Source organism: Micromesistius poutassou, assembly GCF_964030765.1.
Source record: "Micromesistius poutassou genome assembly, chromosome: 23".
Lineage (NCBI taxonomy): Eukaryota > Metazoa > Chordata > Actinopteri > Gadiformes > Gadidae > Micromesistius > Micromesistius poutassou.
In genome coordinates, this window is record NC_140293.1 from 3,943,071 (window position 1) to 3,959,840 (window position 16,770).

A 16,770-nucleotide genomic window follows, 5' to 3' on the forward strand; every position below is an offset into this window, starting at 1 on the left:
AAAAGTTTGTGGCTGATGTACATTTTGACGGTGCACTGTGTAGTGTACACATTGTTGTGAAAATGCACAAATACAAAAGGACCCTTTTGCAGTGTAGACACATCCGGACGAAGTAGACCCCATCTACTTAGTATACAGAAGTAATCCTTCAATCCTATCGGCGAAACCAGCCAAGGATAACATCACAATAAGGGCTGTGCTCTTGTTTGTATGAGTTATCTGTTTGTATATTCTAAGTTGCTTACCAAGCACACGGATTCATGCTCCCTCTATCTGCTGGGGTAAGACTCGAGAGTTATTCGAGAGCAGAAATTTTTGGGAAACAAAGCAACCGTCCAGCGACAACGACAACAACAACAACAACAAACAACATCTTACCCTCCCACTCGGCTCCCCTTCGCTACGTTTCACCGCCAATTGAGAAGCGCTGCATTTCACGCACCTTTGATTGACAGGCGTGATGGATTCCCTGGAGCCAATCAGGGAAGAGTATCTCTGATTGGTCAGGAATAAGCTGGGGGCTCCTAAATCGTACATACAGTACCTTATAAAACGAGGCTCTTGCTCTTACTTTCTTGTGAATAGACGAGAGAGCATCGGATAATTACACCATCTCTACCAGTGTACTACGGACACATGAATTATTGAGCAAAAGAAAAAAATGATGTCTCCACGAATTGTATTTCTATAAATCTTTCATACACTGACGCAAACATAGAGCTGGGTGGATTCTCGACGATACCTTTCTCCCTGGGTATCGTTTATTTGATTGGTTGTTAGCTCATCTTCCACCACCCCCCCCTCCTCCCTTCCAGCTTGGAGCTGTGCCCTGGCCTTCCCTCCCCTCCCCCCCCCCCCCCCCTCCCCCTTTCAACATCCTGATGAATGCTTATCTGTCTCTCTTCCCCGACACATTGGCTTCCCCGTCCTCGCAGACCCAGAGAGCAGCCAGCAGCTCTTAATTACACACCTCTACCCCCCAACCACCCCCCCCCCCATCCCCCATCCCCCCCATCCCCCACCCCCCCCCCCGGCGTCGCCGCTCTGATCGCCCGGTGAGTTTTCCTCCTCCTCGAGTTTGCGGTTGTTGAAGGACTCCTGCGTGTCCCTCCCAGTTAAACACTGTGTGATTTGTTGTTTGCTCTTCAATGAATGGATGACTTTTTAGATTTTTTTTTTTCCGGGGTTCAGTCGTAAAAAAAAAAAAAGAAAAAACAAGCCTCCACAAATCAACCTAGGAAGAGCTTTTACTGGTCTTTGGAGGATTTGTCCCCCTGCACACTAGACTTCAACAATGTGCCTCTTTCTGACCGTGTTCACATACTATACCTGGTGTACATGTCTGACCTTCTAATGATGTGATACAGTATTAACGTAACTCTACATATAACATGTATAGCTACTTTACATGGTGTAGATGTCTGACCATGTAAAGATATGATACAGATGATACTATACTACTATACATATACTATACATATAACACTATAATAGCCTTTCCAGTTGTCTTGATCTGTTGGTCCAAATTATCCCATTGGTTAAATTTGTAGGGAGGATTGAGCCAATGACAGGACAGTTGGCTTCGCCCATCTCTCTCTCTCTCTCTCTCTCTCTCTCTCTCTCTCTCTCTCTCTCTCTCTCCCTCTCTCTCTCTCCTTCACCCTCTCTTTCTCTCTCTCTCTCTCGCTCTCTTTCTCTCTCTCTCGCTCTCTTGCTCTCTCTCTCTCTCTCTCTCTCTGTCTCCCTCTCTCTCCTTCACCCTCTCTCTCCTTCACCCTCTCTCTCTCTCTCTCTCTCTCTTGCCCCCTCAGCGTGGCCAGCGTGGCTCGTATTGCATATTTCACGACCCCCTCGCCTCCAGCCACCCCCCCACCCCCCCCCACCCCCACCCCCACCCCCCCCCCCCCCCCCCACTGTCTTTGCCTCGCCTCATTTCCCCGCCCGTCAACTGGAGCTTTGCATCAAGGGGCGCCGCCCACTGTGTTCTCTGCCACACCTCTTCTTCATCAAGAGGTCGGCGCCGTTTGTAGTTCATCGTACCGCCCACAGTTAGAGGCAGAGGAGAGGAGACAGCGGGGCCGGCCCGGCTGCTACAGCCAACTAGAGGAAATGCATGCTTTTTTGGAATGAGGCCCATTTGTGAAGTCGCCCTGATAGAGGGGTGTAGTGGGGGGGGTCCGTTTAACAGCACTCCAAATCTCTGTCAGCGATGTGTGACGAGGGTAGGGGAAAAATTTACTGTGTGTTTGTGTGTATGTGTGTGTGTGTGTGTGTGTGTGTGTGTGTGTGGTGTGTTGACTGGGGGCTGGGTATTAAACATGGGTATGATTTCACCGGTCTGAAAGAGTTCAGCGAGTTGAACGACCACAGATGGTCACGTTTAGAATCTGGCGAACGGCATGAGAAAATAGAAGGAAGAATGTGTGTGTGTGTGTGTGTGTGTGGGGGGGGGGGGGGGGAGCTTGGGTTTGGGGGTGTTTATGTGTAAAATTGTTTCCTTCACTCGGTCACTAGGTCAGTGGGAACACACACGCACGCACACACACGCACACACACACACACATGCACACACACACACACACACACAAACACACAATATATATACAGGATGCACGCACACTGTAGACACACTGTAGTGTGTGTGAGCCAGTGCTTGGCAGCAGGTCTGTCGACATAACCAGCAGCTGGTCCTGCTCTGTCCAGGCCCATTACATCTGCCCCAGCCGCCAACGCAGGACGGTTTGAGCATCAACAAAAGAGGGAAAGATCCCATTATAGATCAGTCTGCTCCTGCTCCTTTATTATAGTGTGTGTGTGTGTGTGTGTGTATTGAAGGTGGGGGGGAGGAGTAGATATTATGCAATGTAAACATCACATGTTATTACTACCGTATCAGAGGATGACCAGGTGACATGCAACGTCCACAGTAAAACAAACACGGCCTATCAATCACACCGCAAAGGCGTGCATCGCACAGACCCAAAGGGCGGCGTCAACATTTTCGTGGCGGTGGCTGCCTTCCCCCCCCCCCCCTCCCCCCCTCCCCTGCCCCGCTCATATTTTTCCCGAAACAACATTTGAAGAGTGCTGAAATGCAAAAGATGCGGGAATAAATGAGACGGAGTCGGAATTAGAGTTATCCACATCGCGCGGCGCACTGCGCCCGCTGGGGTTTTCAGCTGACGTCTACATCTCTCCCCGCGTCCCCAGCGCCCCCAGCGCCCACCTTGTAGGAAACAGCCATTCTCCGTCTCCCCCCCCCCCCCCCCCCGCTTCAAAGTTTAGAAGTCATTTTTAAATCCTTTATTTTTTTATTTTTTGTTGGGCAATTGCTATTTATGGACTGCTCAACAAAGAGGGCCCCGAAGCCGAGGTAAAACATATTGAGTCCATTAACGTTTAATGTTATTATTCTGCTCCGTGTGAGTTGGTTATGATTTATCAGACCCATTCGACAGTAACACCAAACCCAGCATCACATTTTTCCTGGCAGCAAGCCGCCCCGCTCTTGTTTATTCATTTATTGGTGGGAACGTATAACTTGAGTATAACGAAAGAAAAGCACAGTCAACCAGCTTACCCATTTTTAGATCATTTCTTTTCCAGGCGTTTTTTTGTTATTTTTGGATACCCAAGGACATTTTGGAGAAGTGGGTGAACCAACGCGCGACTCTCCAAGCCCGCAAGACACAAGCCACAGAAATACATTTTTGGGATGATTTGGTTGTTATCATTGTTGATTACCATGACTTTCTGTCATTTCCAGTCAGCTCAAGTGCTATCATGGGCCAAATAGAAGTCATTACCCTGTGTGCCCCTGATCTGCTGAGCTAATGCCAGGAGAGAGGGGGAGAACTGTCTCACACTTCTTTCTCTTTAACAATGTTTTCATTCTTTATGGTGCTGCATGGAGCGTCACTAGGGGAAGCTGGATGACTCTCTCCCTCTCCCTCTCTCTCTCATTCCTCTCTCTCTATCCCTCCTTCTCTCTCTCATCCCTCTCACTATCCCTTGCTCACTTCTCTATCTCTCTCTCTAGCTCTCTCTCCCCCTCCCTCTCCATTTCTCTCCCTCTCCCCTCTCTTTATCCCTCAGTCTCTCTCTCATCCCTCTCGCTATCTCTCTCCAACTTTCTCTATCTTTCTGTCTCTCTCTGTCTCTCCCTCTCCCTCTCTCTCTGTCTCTGTCTCTCTCTTAATCCCTCTCTCTCTTTCTCTCTCTCTCTCCCTCTAACTCTCCTTTTCTACCTCCATCCCTTAATCTCTCTCTCTTGTGTCTGGTCTTCAGACATCTGTGATTGTTAATACCCAGTACAGGCTTTGCAAAGAGGAGGCCCGTAATTCCAATTATAACGATAGTGGATACCCTATCTTTGTTTTATTGAAGTCAATGTGACAGTATTTTGTTTTTAACGGAGGCTTTGTTTGTGGGCAATTGCAACCGAAAAACTCACTTCGATTTTTAGGCATTTTATTGTTGCTCAAAGAAGAATAGGTTCTGTTATTTTACCAGATCTTGTTACTGTCGCTCTTGTTTTGTACTTGTTGGTCCAGCTTGTAATTATGGCTCTTCAATTCGTCCCCAGAGAGCCATAGAAGCAAAAGAGCGGCCTAAAAAGCATTACAAAGATGCCTTGAAAATTACCTTCCACGTCTCATTAATTTGACATAATCACTCGATACTCGATTGTCGATAACCTGACTTCAAGAGGCTAATGTTTTGTGCTTTTCCAAACCATTAAGTTGTACCCATAAGAAAATCCCAATAGCCTGATAAAGTGAGACAATTTCAATAAAATAAATGACTAAACAATAAATAAATTGTGGATAATATCTGAAGGGCGATTGGTTTCACTTGCGTTTAATAAAGTGAAATAAAGAGAGACACAACAACATAGTGGGTAATGTTTTAATGGTGACAGAGATAAATCATTTATGATCCAGTCTAGACAGAAAGATATAATAGTTCACCCGAAAAGTGATGACTTTAATAGATCTGTAGAATTATCAAGCACTTCTTGACATGTATTGTGTCATTCTATCATTTTGGTTTGAAATACATTTGCATCAGCTATGATGGAGATATGAGGAGTACATCTGAAGGAGTGAGGAGGAAGCCATACATGCAAAGTCACATTTCACCCTCAAACATGACATCATCCACTCATTAGCAAGCAAATGATATTGGCCACGCTAAAACCCTTTTTGGATTCAGCTTTTGTGAAGACAAGAAACACAAAACAACAACCGATGCATAGCGTTCTGTACCTTTTTGTTTCTGTTGAGCTGTGACCCCAGCTGTGCACTAGTGCAGGAGAGTGGTGGTGGAGGCGGTGGCGGGGGGGGTTGGTGGTTGCCGGTTGTTGGTGGCTGACGGCAAGGTTGAGACGACACCGATAAGGACTCTGCAGTGTGGTTACTCTCCAATTTACCCCCAAAGTTAAACCACATTTGAAAATACTCTCTCAGTGATTATGGCCAAACCATAATCAGCTAGGTTCATAATCGTATACAAAAGAGGAACCATTATTTCAGTATTTTACTGTTACAACAAATACATGCAAATGTTATATCTACATTGCTCAGAATATGTACTTCTTATTGTCACTTTAACTTGTTTCCATAACCACCATGATTTACTACACTACCCATGAGCCTTGGCCTCAAGTTCGCAAAAGAGAAAGTCATGGTGTATTTCACAGGTTAAACGCAGCGCTGCAAAGTTTGCCGAGCTTAGCGTTCCAGAAGCAAATGGGGGGAGGCTTCTTAATTATGGAGGGGTGTTGTGAGATGGCACGACGGTTCTGCTGTATATGTGCTTCAACTTTGTTTTCTGCAGAATAACATTTGACACGCATAAAACCAGTAGATTGATGAGTAGACATAAACGTTGGCCTACTTTATTCATCCCCCAAGGGGAATTGGTCGTTACAGCAGCGGAATAAAACTAAACATCGATATGAGACAATATAAAAATATGAATAGGAAATAAACAATAAGATGAAAAATAAAATGACGGCATATTTGTACTTAGCGTCTGTGTGTAGCAGTAATATAGTATGGTGTAGTAGTGATTAAGTACAGAGGTACTAGCAGACTGATACATTGAGTCCACCGTAGCAGAGGGTAAAAAGTACACACCTGCAGATGGGGGGTAGCACTCCAGGGACGAAACGTTAGTTGCCTGTCTGATTTGTTTTGTTGATAAGGTCTAGTTCATTCTTTGTTTCACACTGTGTGGTTAATGAAAATATTTCGGATGATTCCTGTAGTTGATTCTGAATGGTTATGCTTCCATGATGCTAGAAGTCTTCTTACCCACAGAGTTAGATGTGTACACAGTTAGATATTTGATATTTTAAACTATCTAATGATTGTTTGTTGTAATGATTGATCAAGGAGAGTTTCATGTACATTTCAGTTGTACGGAAGGCTCCAAAAGCCCTAAGGGAAAAACGTCAATGGGATTTCTGAATAGATCTTTTGGGATTATTAAATCAGAATCCACGGCCCTCCAATATAGATCCTCCCACTTTGTAACTCTATTGTTCACTGCAACAGGATATAGGTGCAGATTTCAGAAATTCCTAATTTATTTTAAAAATATATTACATTTCTGAATTACTAGATTTCGATTTTTTCTTAGATTTTCTCCTCGAGACACGAGAGCAGTGGAGGGTAGCAGGCAGGGGCCTCACGCCCTGGTCTCCTTCACCTTCTTAGTCATCAGTGAAATCTCAAGGGTTGGCATTATGCTGACAACAAGATTCTCCTGAAAACATTGAGGGTTTTTGCTGTGCACGCGACCTCCACTACAATAAGGCAATGAAACGACAGCAATCCATGACAGCGCTGCAATAACTACTGTGATTAGTCCGTAGCCCTGACCGGCAGGCCTTATCGTATCCTCTTTATGGTCTGTCAGCATTCGTCTTTATATCCGAACTGAAGAGAGAGCAATTCCGCTTTTTACTGCGTCGAGCCAAATCAATCCAACCAGAGCCCTGTTATTCACGCTTTCTCCAGAATCCTGAGAATCCACAAATGAACCATTGTAGGTTCACTCCTGTACCGTTTCAAGAGATAATTATGATTTGACTTTGGAGTTTGTAGCATGTCTTAAGACCCTGGTAAGATGAGCACAGAGTCAGTCCTCTCCCACCACACCGGCTTGTTTTGGGAGCGTCGAATTCCGGCCAATTCCGAAGGAAAAATAAACCCCATCCTTGGGGATTACGTGGTAGCGTACACGGATCAGCTGCATTTCCAATTGAAATGGAGAAGGGGGGGAAGCCTGGGTTGTCTTGGGTGACCTTTCGGACCAGCCCGGAGGAATGAGACTCGCTTCAGACTCTAGCTTGCGGAGAACCTGCCGGAATGTGACATTTGACATGTGTGTTTCGTAGTCTGCGCTGTGTGTACTAATCTCCGCCTTCCTGGGAAAAAAGGGATTGAATTGGACGGGACTGAGGAGCCATGATGGTGGGATCATGCTCTCTCTCTCTCTCTCCTTCACTCGCTCTCTGCATCACTCTCTCTCTCTCTCCTTCACTCTCTCTCTCATTCACTCTCGCTCTCTCGCTCCCTCTCTCTCGCTCCCTCTGTTTAAAATGATTCCTGGTTAAACACTGTCCCGATATTACAATATTCAATTTCTTCGATGGAGCTCTCCACGGCGGGCTTTGTAGTGAACTGTGTGTGTGCCTATCACTGCCCACCTGGTCAATTCTGCCTTCATTCTTTTATTTTCAAAGCAACGCAAATTGAGTGCAGTGAACAAGTGGAATGGAGAGAGAGGTGGATTATGATCCATTACAGACCCCAAATGAATGGTACAATTGGGCCCCGGGGCAAACATGGAAATTGGACCCCTTTTTCTTTTTTACACACTCATACATACACACACACAGACACACACATACACATACACACACACACACACACACACACACACACACATACAGAAACACACACACACACACACACACACACACACACACACACACACACACACGCATATACAGAAACACACACACAAACACACAGGCAAACATACACATACAAACACTCACACACCCAGACAGACATACACACACAGACACACACACACACACACACACACACACACACACAGCAGATGATGAAGCACTAAGAAGACACGCGATGGCGCTGACACCGCCGCCGCCGCCGCCCACCCAGGGAAGCCCTGGCATTTGACGTCCGGCTGCTTTGTACGGCGAGATGACAAATGCCACGGATATCCACCCTGCTGGCTGACACGTCTTTTTGGTAAAAGGTGACCTTTTCAGAGTCATCACACATTCCCCACCACCCCTTCCGCCTCGCCCCTCCCCGATCCCACGCCCCCCCTCCCTCTCCCCTTCTTCCTGGGTGCCATAGCCCCCCCCTGTGTGTGTGTGTGTGTGTGCGTGTGTGTGTATGGTTGCGTGCATGTGTGTGTGTGTGTGTGTGTGTGTGTGTGTGTGTGTGCTCCTGCAGGGGGACGGGGGGACGAATGATGAAGAAATGCGTGGTGCGTAGGAGATAGGTCAGTGGACAGATGAGCGGTGGTGATAAGAGGGGGAACATAGGGCCAGGGCGCCGTCGCCATTTTGACCTGTCAACATGAGGGGACTCAATTTGCGATTGCGATCGCCCGGTTTATTCAGGGAGATATACACACAGCTCGGTGCCTTATTTATCACCGTGTGGAAATAACACTGGGGGCGATGGAGGGGTGGTGGGACGGAGGTGAGGGAGATAAAGAGCAGAGGAAATATCGGGGTACTTTTTAAAGGACTTTGCGTCCAACGTTATTCTTTCTTCGTTGATTGTCGCTGGCAGGACTTTGTCTGCTGGCTTATTCCGTGGGTGTGCATGTGGGTGTGTGTGTGTGCAGGTGGCTGTGTGTGGGTGGGTGGGTGTGCGTTGGTGGTTGTGTGTGTGCCTGTGTGTGTGTGTGTGTGTGTGTGTGTGTGTGTGCAGGTGGGTGTGTGTGGGCGTGTGTGTGTGTGCACTCATGTGTGTGCGTGGGTGGGCGTGTGCATTTTGTAATGCCATTGATCAACTTTGATTAACATTCCGACACAAATTAATGCATTGTCAAACCCCCCTGAAAAACATGAGTGTCGCCTTTGTTCGCCTAGAAACTTGTGAGTAGGAGTTCTGAATTAATTTGAGTTTGATAGCATACATAGTTACAGTCCCTCTCTTTCACCGCGCCATGCTGAATTAATACACTGAACGGATACCCACATGATAATAGGGTTGGTGTATTTTGACATACCCCTCCATCCCTTATGGAGCGGCCTGAGGTAGAAGACTTGAGTGTGTGTGGCCAGGGAGCACCGTCACCACCGCCCGCCCATGCAGGCGGATGGTGCTGGGTATTAATTGGTTTAATTATTGTCCAAGCAGAGCCGTGGCGCTTAGCGACCGGCGTGATGGGTTGTCATGCGGTGGAGGCGGGAGCCCCCGCGATGGCGGCACGGCCTCCCGGGGTGGAGAGATATTGGAGACAGAGCGATGAAATATTAAGCATTGTTTGAAAGTTTCGCTCTTTTTTTTTGTTGTCGTTTCAGCCATTCAAGGACATTTCAACCTTTTTACCTCTCCAACGCTTTCACCAGTTCGATATTTTTGATTTGTGTTATCTTTTTCTTGTGGCCTCAGATATGCCGGTACCTAGGTTAAAAGATATCTCTCACGTTTAGAAAAGAAGCAGGGCCAAGTGGTTTTATGTACAGGGAAGTGAAATGAGTTATTGATAAGAAATGATAAGATAGCACTTTATTAATTAAGTTATTATGAGTCATTAATCCCAGACGGGAAATTCCGGTGTCATAGTCGAAAGAACAGGACAGAAGATAAAAATGATGACATTAAGAAAAAAAAACGAAAAACATGTAAACAATATGAAAATATGTTCACACAATAAGAGTAGTAGTGATAGAGAAAAAAGTGGAAACCTCAATCCACAGAGGTAGACATGGCACAGGATACAGGCAGGGAGAGAACAGCTATAGTCCAGACGACCAACCAATCGATTGTATGGTAACTTCAACCTCCGAACTGTCTCTTAAGAATTCACCTCCTTACCTAGCTAACACTGAATAAATCCGTATTATCTCTCTCTTCACAGGGAGCTGCTGGGGCCGGACTTCACCGAGACCCACTACACAGAGGAGGGGGAGGCCGTGACGGTCAACGCCAACCACACGGTGAGCCTCAGTCCTCCTCGCCGTCCTTGGCCCTGACGTAACAGAGACAGAATCGAATTTGCATCGACCGAATGGCCGCTCCGCCACCAAAACCCTCAGCTCCATTGTGCATCTATTACCGGGTGCTCTCTCAAAAAACAGTCACACTTTTTCCCCCCACTCACCCCCCTTAAACAAACCGCTGCCTGCAATTGGTCGAGGATAATGTGATGTGAACGTTAACGTCAGTATCTGGTGCCTCTAAATAATTGGTGTCTGTAAAATATGGACGGTTGCGTACGGCTCTGTTTATTTCAAGATGAACCAGTGCCAAGCAAAACTTTCCTACATTGTGAGGCGCTCTGCGCCCATTTGTACGACCGCTCAAGCAGGGACCGCAAGAACACGGAGAGGGGGTTGGAAACTCCCGGCATCATTAAATGAATAGCCAAGGCATGGCAGAGACTCTATCGTACCCTGCCGAAATCTGCGCATATTTCGGCCACTCCACCCAGCCCCCCACCCACGCTTTAAACACGTTAGTTTGCATAGGACCGCAGGTGTGGGGGGAACCGAACCCGGGTCCCTACCCTGCCTGGTTAGCGCACTCTGCGGCGTGAGGCAGCGAGGAGCCGGCCGAGAGGAGTGCAGTCTGCGCAGACGAGTCCCGGCGCTGTGTGGGAGCGGGGGGGGGGGGGGGGGTTCTCTTCAGAGGCGCTTGTTATTGGAAAGAGATAATTGGTTTGCCGCTGATGGCCGCGCCAGCATCCTAAGCGGTGTTGGAAGTTGTGCGGCAGACGGTCATTAATTCCCCCCGTCTCACCCCTCCTATTGCTCTCTCTGCCTCGGCCGTCCTCGCTCGCTCGCTCTCTCTCTCTCTCTCTCTCTCTCTCTCTCTTTCTCTCTCTCTTTCACTCTCTATCTCTCTTCCTCTTTCACTCTATCTCTCTCTCTATCTCTCTCCTCTCTTATACACTCTCTCTCTATCTCTCTCCTCTCTCTCCCTCTTTCACTCTATCTCTCTCTATCTCTCTCCTCTCTCTTATACACTCTCTCTCTCTCTTTCTCTCTCTCTTTCACTCTCTACCTATCTCTCTCTCTTTCACTCTCTATCTCTCTTCCTCTTTCACTCTCTATCTCTCTCCCTCTTTCACTCTATCTCTCTCTCTATCTCTCTCCTCTCTCTTATACACTCTCTCTCTCTCTCTCTCTCTCTCTCTCTCTCTCCCTCCCTTTGTGTCGCTCAGCAGCGGTGTCTCTGAGGCACATTAGCACCTCCTAATGCCCGCACCGTCAGAGACGACAGCCAGCGACAATGCGCTCGCTGTTAAAGGAGGAGGACAAAAGTCTCTCTTCATAATAAGTGGGGGAACCGTTTCCGCCGGTCGTCAGGGGGATATGCGTGGGTTTAAAATAATAAATAATTCCCCGGATGCTCGGATACAGAGTCGCAGACGGAGACATACGAGCACGCGTCGCCTCACACGTGTGCGTGTGTTAAATACTACATAAATAAAATACTAAATACTACTACACTAAATACTACACAGTATGACACACAAAGACTTTAATGGACACACACACTTTGAAAGTCTCGACATGTGGTCGTGTGGCAACACAATACACACTGTTCTAGAGACCCAGAAACACATAAACATGCACGCACGCACACACAAACACACGCACACACATTTATCTTAAATAAGTCAACGATCTCATATCTTTTATTTCAGGCTATTCTCGAAACTCTTGGTTTATTTATGCAAAGATTTTTTTCAAATCTACTGCCAACACTTAGCAGAACTGACAGCTCCTCACACACCTCTGACACGAGTCTGCGGTGTTAGTGATTTATACGAAGGATTTCACTTGCAACACTTCTTATAAACATAGGGTCTGCTGCCAAGAGGAAGTCCATAAAACAGAACAATCACTGTGAACACGAGTTCATAAACACAGACCGTGTATCCGACAGCCTCGTAGCATTCGCCTTGTGTTATGATTGAAGAACGAACAAGAACCCCTTGAGATGGTGAACTCTGGTTAAAGGATTGTCTCTCAATGTATTGGGAGGGTGTCCGTGTTGCCCAGAACCATTACATATTGGGCTATGTGTACACACAACCTGTGTGTGTGTGTGTGTGGGTACGCATGCACGCACACAGACCCACAAACACAGACAGACAGACACACACAGACACACACACACACACACACACACATACACCAGTGACACAGAGGAAGTCACAGCCACTCTGTTCCAAAAAGACAACGGGGTGTTTCCTAGAACGGTTCACCAGTTTCTCATCAGCATCACACAATTCACGCACGCAAGCCAAATAATAATGTTGATGATTCACTGAGCAATGGGCGGCAGGAGGCTCACGAGGCGGAGCGGGTTGTCTGCCGGTTCGATCCCCGAGCCAGACGCCTGACCCCAACTGCTCCCGACAACCTGGCTGCCACTCTGCACGGCTGACCCCGCCGTCGGCGTGTCAGTGTGTGAATGTGTGTATGAATGTCAGACAATCATCTGTAAAGCGCTTTTGAGCGGCCACTGGTCTGAGAAGCGCGATACGAATGTGGTCCGTTTTACATTTGCCCTTTAAAGGGATAGTTCAGGATTTTGGACATCAGGTCTCATTTCCAAGTGAGCCAGTGTGTTATTCATCATTGGAGACCGTTTTCAACACTTTTCATTCAGTCCTTCTAGTTGTAGAAATCGCTGGTGCTAGGCTAGCGCAAGTCGAGGGGAACTGCTAGCCTGCCAATAAAAACAGTTTTACCCACTCCAAAGTACACCCGATGCAAACCAATTATAATGCCCGACTATCGATGTACATGTCTGTGTTGAAAGAATAATATTAGAAATAAAACTATCCTTGTATCGCAATCGACTAATTTCTCAGCAGTGGCAGAATTTCACTTTGCTCCGGTGTAGCAACCAATTCACTACAGCAGAAGGTAAACAGAGAAGCACTCCAGGTAATATCAGTCCGCTGCTGCCGTAGCTTGCTTCCAACTACAGGGATTATAAACTAAATGCAATGCGATGCTAAAGGGTAAGTTTATTTCTAACACTATTCTATCAACACAGACATTTACATCAATAGTCTGGCATTATAATTGGTTTGCCTCGGGAGTGGGTAAAACAGTTTTTATTGGCAGGCTAGCAGTTCCCCTCGAGTTGCGCTAGCCTAGCACCAGCGATTTCTGCAACTAGAAGGACTGAATGAAAAGTGTTGAAAACGGTCTCCAATGATAAATACCACACTGGCTCACTTGGAAATGAGACCCGATGTCCAAAATCCTGAACTATCCCTTTAAGTCGTTGGCAAAGTGCAATATATGATATACACAAGATAAAACACATTTCACCAAACGCCCCAAGCCCACCAGGGTGGGCCAATGTGCCCGCTCTGGGGACATGTGCTGGTGAGGGAGGGCAGAACAGCACAGCTGACTCCCCACTGCGCTGCATTCAGACTGTTTACAGAACACAGGAGTAACAGCGGTGTTAGAGGCGTTTATTCAGCAGAAACAGAGAACAGAGTATTAATAATGTAGCAAAATGGCAAGGATTTGACCGACCTAAGGACATGTGGTGCATGTTGCCCAGCAACAACTACAAACAACAAGTTGGGTGCATGTTGCCTGGCAACATGTGCGCATGTTGATGTACTTCATAAACAAGGGACAAATCCATTCTGTATGAATCAATATAAAATAAAAACAAGATTCCTCAAAGTTCCCGTCATGGTCTGTTTATGGGCTCTGTATCCTATCAGTAGAAGTTCTTCTCTATCCCTCATGGTCAATAGTGTAATGCTAAAGAACAGAAAGTCAATTATATCAGGAGAAAGAGGCGTTTGTGAGGTTCTCCCTTTGACCCTGTTGGGTACGGTTGGGTACCCGTTTAGTGCATAGTGCAAGCTTATTCCGGTTTTATTAGATGCGTAGTGTATCTACTGTACCAGCAATTGTCCTTATGAGACTTGATGGCGAATTAAGGCTACAGCGACACTTTTTTCGTTTTAAAACGCTGTTTTAGTCTCCGTTTGAGTCTCCGTTTCAGCCCGTCCAGACTAAAACGTGAGGTGTGTTACTGGGTTGATTGCTCATTTTTTGTGCCGCTACGATCTTCCGCTCGTCATCGTCTGCTACGTGGACACGCGCGCCACCTGGTGGTTGATATCAATATTACCCCATTCCGATTTGTTTTGAACTAATATGTTAAAACTCTGCGACCCCGCCGTCAGGAACCCCCTCAAAACCTGTCAGGACGACGGTGCATCTCGACAGCAGCGCCACCGGGACTTCACACCAAATATCCCTCTTCATCATTTAATATGAACGCCACACAAAGACTACGCAATTACACTCACCAGCCCCCTATCTGACGTTTTGCATCACACTTGTTCAAACACACACACACACACACACACACACACACACACACACACACACACACAAACACACACACACACACATACACACACACACACACACATAACCACACACACACACACATACACACACACACACACATAACCACACACACACACAACCACTCATTGTGAGGAATGCATAACTTATGAGGGCCCTTATTACCGCTGCGGGGGGGCTGACAGCCTCACGTCGGGGGGTTGGGTTTGGCGGTGTGCTCGCTCCGTGCAGCCCCACCAGGCTGGGTGTCTCTCAGCTTCGGGAGAGGTTATTAAAGGGGGGGGGGGGGGGGGGGGGGGGGGGCGGCCTACACGATCGGCATGGAAGGCGAGGTTCGTTTCTCCGGCAGAGGCTCCGACGCCAGCGGAGCCGCCAGCGGTGAAAGCACTTCCTCTTTGAACTCTGGCGCACTCGGGTCTTGCAGTCTGTGCATAGTAGCGAGCAGCGCCGCCGCCGCAGGAGCGTACATGGCCTAACTGTAGTGTTACCATTGTGAGGGCACGCACGCACGCGCACGCACACACACACACACAAACTGACACGTTTGATAAATGGAACACGTGTGCTCTCACTAACACACACACACACACACACACACAAGCACACACACAAATACACACATACACGTGCACACCCTACACACAATGTCACAACTATAGGAGATGTGTGCAAACACATACACACACACACAAAGCAACTTACACACATACACACACACACACACACACACACACACACACACATATGCCGACATAAACAAACACACACCCATGCACGCGTACATGCACAAACACACACACACACACACACACACACACACATATGCCGACATAAACAAACACACACCCATGCACGCGTACATGCACAAACACACACACACACACACACACACACACACACACACATATATGCACACATAAACACACACACCCATGCAAGAATACACACACACACACACACACACACACACACACACAGAGACTGACGGTGCCTCCTCGCTGTCAGCAGCACCCTGGGTGTTCTGTGATCTCAGATGAAGAGAAACAAGGCGCTCCACCCCAGCCCCCCACAACGGCCCCGCCCCGCCCCGCCGGCTCCCCTCGACCACAACAGCCTCCCAGAGTCATATCACTATGGTGTGGGGATGTTAAATGCCAGGGCCGAGGTCACACTGCGGCTTTACACGACCCGATAATCCATTCAACTCTGGCACGCAAAGACCAGGCGGAGCCCCCAACCGTTACTGACACTTGCTGCTCGTTTAAAGTTGTTTTTCTTTCCACGTTGTTGTTGTTCTCCGCCGATCCCTGCTGGTTTCCGTGCATTGCCATCGGCAGTTTTCGTGTTTTTTTTTACCTGTTGTTATACACGCCGTTATGTCTCGTTCCGTCGTTCAGGGCGTTTTCTATAAAAAGCCACAGAGACGTATCGGGGGACGGGTCATGCTGATATACAACATTCAGATCTGTGTCTTTGTCCCTGGGAGATGGGGATTTAGTTGAGCGATTTTGCGATCTTCACAGACTATGTCTATCTCTCATCATCGATCGAAACAGCCGCCCTGGTTATTAATGGGTGTCAGAGCAAAGGTGTCGGTCCTCGGGAAGCAGGAAGTCAAAATTTTCAAAATAAGGATAACTTTGAGCAGAACGCGAATAGATCTGCACATTTTATATTGGGTTGGATGAACTGAACAGCCAACATTTCTGGAACAGTATTCCCAACAGGGTGTTGGTGTAGACAGTGTTAACATATATATATATACGTATAACTCTACACCTCAGAGTTTACTTGTGTGCCATATTTGTATCCGGGGTTTCTGGAAGTATAACCAAAGAGTCGAGAAAAAAAACTGTATTAGCGCCTTCCGAATCGTTAAATAGAGAGATTAAAGCGAATGAACATAATTACTTTCCATTGTACTGTAATCATCTTGAGCATAAACAAATTCTCAAATTGAATGGCTCCGCTTTTTTTTCCTTATCACTCCCCCTGGACAGAGAAATAAAAAGGGATAACAACCATACTGGAGAGTGTTATTTCCCATTCATTCTGTCCCCGGCTCCAGTAATCCAACTATGACCACGGAACAGATGATGTATCATCCGCCCGCAGCTTAGCTCCCG

General features: G+C 47.2%; 1 protein-coding gene across 1 annotated transcript in view; it reads left to right on the forward strand.

Moving 5' to 3' along the window:
• adam19a (ADAM metallopeptidase domain 19a) overlaps nt 1-16,770 on the forward strand; it is a 110,551-nt gene that overhangs the window by 49,547 nt on the left and 44,234 nt on the right. The window contains exon 4 of the mRNA XM_084487205.1: nt 10,141-10,219. Coding sequence (XP_084343331.1) covers nt 10,141-10,219 — 79 coding nt within the window. The remainder of the gene's footprint in view (nt 1-10,140; nt 10,220-16,770) is intronic.